Source organism: Salvelinus sp. IW2-2015, linkage group LG8, assembly GCF_002910315.2.
Source record: "Salvelinus sp. IW2-2015 linkage group LG8, ASM291031v2, whole genome shotgun sequence".
Classification (NCBI taxonomy): Eukaryota; Metazoa; Chordata; class Actinopteri; order Salmoniformes; family Salmonidae; genus Salvelinus; species Salvelinus sp. IW2-2015.
The window spans coordinates 42,640,417-42,643,890 of NC_036848.1; the positions used below are offsets into that span (position 1 = coordinate 42,640,417).

Here is a 3,474-nt window from a genome sequence, read left to right on the forward strand (position 1 = left end):
GTGCGTGTGTGTATGTGTGTGTGTGTGAGGGGACACAGCATGTATGTGTGATAAAGGTGACACACCCCTCCCTCATCATGTGTCTGTGTATTCATCAGGGAGGTGACCTTCCCTTAGGTTAGACTGCGGCTTCCTTATCTGATACTCATCATCAGTAATCATCACCCGTCCCTGAATGACAATGAGACAAGGAGAGAGAGAGGGTGAAGGAAGGAGAGAGACAGAATAGACGAGAATTGGTTGGAGGAAAGTTGGAAAAGGGTGGGGAAAGAGTTAGAGGATGACTAATGAGTCTGGTGTGTCTCCTTCCTGCTGTGGGGTGGGTAAAGAGGTTGGTACCTCATTGTATACAAAACATGATGTTTCAAAAGACTAATCAAAACACTACATTGAAATCTTTCGCTTTTCATATGGTTCCCATCGGAAAGTTAGCCTGGCTGACGCACGACCCACGTGACTCTCTGAGCTGGTGTTAGCCAGACTCTCCCCCTCTCACTCTCTGCCCCCCCCTGTCATCTCTCCCTCTCTCGCCAGCCACAGGGCCACCCACCGTGTGTCCTTCTAACACCCTTGTCCTTGCCTCCCGCTCTCTAGATCCTAACTTTCGAATTCCACACAAACCAGCTGCCAAGGTTAATATGTGCAAATAAGCACTGGCGATAACATGGTGGTCTTTTTTAAAAACAATTCTTTAATTGAATTTGAATAGCGCCACAGGCATCCACTATGTAGTGGCTTCAAAGCCTTAGTAGAAAGAGAGAGGGGGGAGAGAGAAAGGGAGAGAGAAGGGCGGCAGGTAGCCTAGTGTTTAGAGCATTGGGCCACTAACTGAAAGGTTGCAAGATCGAATCCCCGAGCTGACAAGGTAAAAATCTGTTGTTCTGCCCCTGAACAAGGCAGCTAACCCACTGTTGCTCGGCTGTCATTGTAAATAAGAATGTGTTCTTAATGGACTTGCCTAGTTACATTTTAAAAGAAATAGAGAGATTGAATGAGCAGAAACAAAAATTAACCTTGTTGAAGGTTAAGTCTCTCACTGTATGGTTTCTCTGCTTGTTGTCACCAATAGCCTGTGCAGCCTGTCCTCTCACTGCAGCAGAGAAGTTATATACTCATTACTGGTCTGTATAAAGTTCACTCTAGCCTCTGGGGCACAGGTGTGTTTGGAGAGAGAGGAGAGCAACAGCCACCACGGGAGAGACAGGCACAGAGAATCTAAATGAGGGCATTGATTTTTGTTGTTCCCCACAATGAAATCGGGCAGGGGACTGTGGATCGGTCTGCGTCCGTCTGTTAGTACGTTAGTTACACGCGATATCTCAGACAGCACTGGCCCGATTTGGACTCAACTTGGTTGAATGATGTGTCTTGCCATAGAGAACCGGCATTTTCAAAATGACACTGATTGGCCCAAGGCGGGAGCTATAGTAATTAACTGAATGTGTGAGTCACACCAGAGAGGAAGAGGTGAAGCTAGAGGGAAAACTGGGCCCGAAATGGAGGTCAATGAGAGAGTGTTGAATTTGGTTAACAAAACCTGTAATGGCTTATTTGCTACGTGTGGCTTATTTGATCGAATAGAAGTTTTGTAGTGTATAGGTTATTATTAGTGTACTGATATAAGTAGGATACGTGACATCCCGGCAACTTTGAGAAAAAACACTTTATATCGGAGTTGTGTTATTTGTTCACACGCGTATCTGCCCTCTCATTGGCTAGAATGGTCCCACCTGATCTTGCCTCCTGCCGACTAGCCTGGGTACCAGTCTCTTTAGCTAATAATCCTTGCCACTCCTTGTTGTTGCCAAAGAGTCTTTGGCACATGACATGGAGTACAGMGAGTGGACAAGCTAAAGAGACAGGTACCCAGGCTGCCTTCCATTTGAGAAGACGTTTATTTTCATTGTTAGAGCGGCCACTTGAGAATCTGGTCAATATAATGGATCATCTGTGGTCACACACGATAACTGAAATGTGTTAGTCACACACGATATCTCAATTGGCCCAAGGGGGGCTCTGCATTATTTGTGGGGGACAACATGTTTCTCTGTCCCTTTCGCTCAGGTTTTCTCTCAAATTCAAAATAGTAAAAGGCTTTATTCAAGTCTCTCTCTCTCTCACGTCTTCTAGTTGAGGTGCCATACGTGTCATTTGCAGCATTTCTTCTCACCACCTTTCTCTTTCCTCTCCTCTCTCCTCTACTACTATAGAAAGGATATTTCCAGAATAACAAAGCAATATAACATCTTCTAAAATTGAACACAATTGACCCTGGGGGGTATCACTCCTTCTCCTTTACGTTCTGCTCTGGCACATTGATGCTGTTCAGAGATGACTTCCATCACACTGTAATCAGCCAGGTAGTCAGGCAGGTTGGAGCTGGGAGTTAGGAGTGTTGCGTGTGCGTGTGCGTCACGTTGGACCTAGTTGGGGGTTCTCGATGCCTGCCTGAGTCCCCCCATAGCAGGGTGGATGGGAGGGGAGTCGGTGAGGGCTTTGGATTCCAAGGACATGGAGGCGGGTTTAGTTATGTGTGAAAGTGTAGCCTTGGTTACGCGTATCTTAGTTACGTTTTTCTCAACTTTCAAAGGCACATTGGACTGGTCTCCCTGGAACGAACAGGGAAATGAACATACAGTATCTATCACTATGGATATGTAAAGTAAACAAGATCCATGGTGGCTCAGAGAATTTCCCCATTTCGGCTCCCCTGCCTCCAGTTTCCCTTGACAAAGGCAATGTCTCATAGTGGGCCTGCGACTGTTATCTCTCTGCCGCCCGCCCTGCCTATGCAGCTGTTCTTTTTGGCATCCACCTAGTCTGCTCTGTCCTCTCAGACTGTTAGCGTCCTTGTCGCAGAGAAAGAGTTCTATGTACTCTTCATAGTGATCATGTTTAGCTTCAACAACAGAAATATTGCCCTTAACTGAAAAGAGCAGTCATCTGTTCAAAAATGTAAAACCCAAACTGCCTTCTTTGTCTCCAATCTGCTTCTCTATGTTTGATTGATCACCACTGTCCTGAACAGGTTTGGTGTCTCGAATTCCGGCCGATCTGCTCTGCACTAGTTTGGTTCAGACTGACTGGGTCCCGGCCGGGCTCATTGGAATGCAGTGTGCCAGGGCTGGGTGAGGCCGAGGGGAGAAAAAGTACTTATTTAGCTCTAATAGCAATTACTCTTCTCTCATTGAATGAGATGCAATTGAAAGGGCCTTTTCCATTTGGGGGCTGTGATTTGTTGTGTTATTCCCGAGACTTAATGTGCTGTATAATCAGAGTCTCCTTCAGTAAACACATTTACCCGGAATTGCACCGCACCGTTTGCCAGATTGGAAGGTGAGTCAGGCACGAGGAGGAGAAGAGGAGTCAGGCACGAGGAGGAGTAGAGGAGTCAGGCGCGAGGAGGAGAAGAGGAGTCAGGCACGAGGAGGAGAAGAGGAGTCAGGCACGAGGAGGAGAAGAGGAGTCAGGCAC

General features: G+C 46.8%; 1 protein-coding gene across 1 annotated transcript in view; it reads left to right on the forward strand.

The window, feature by feature from the left end:
* The window catches only part of sdk2b (sidekick cell adhesion molecule 2b), a 152,956-nt gene that overhangs the window by 56,974 nt on the left and 92,508 nt on the right, over positions 1-3,474 (forward strand). Inside the window, exon 6 of the mRNA XM_070445038.1 lies at positions 99-102. Within this exon, the coding sequence (XP_070301139.1) occupies positions 99-102 (4 nt within the window). The remainder of the gene's footprint in view (positions 1-98; positions 103-3,474) is intronic.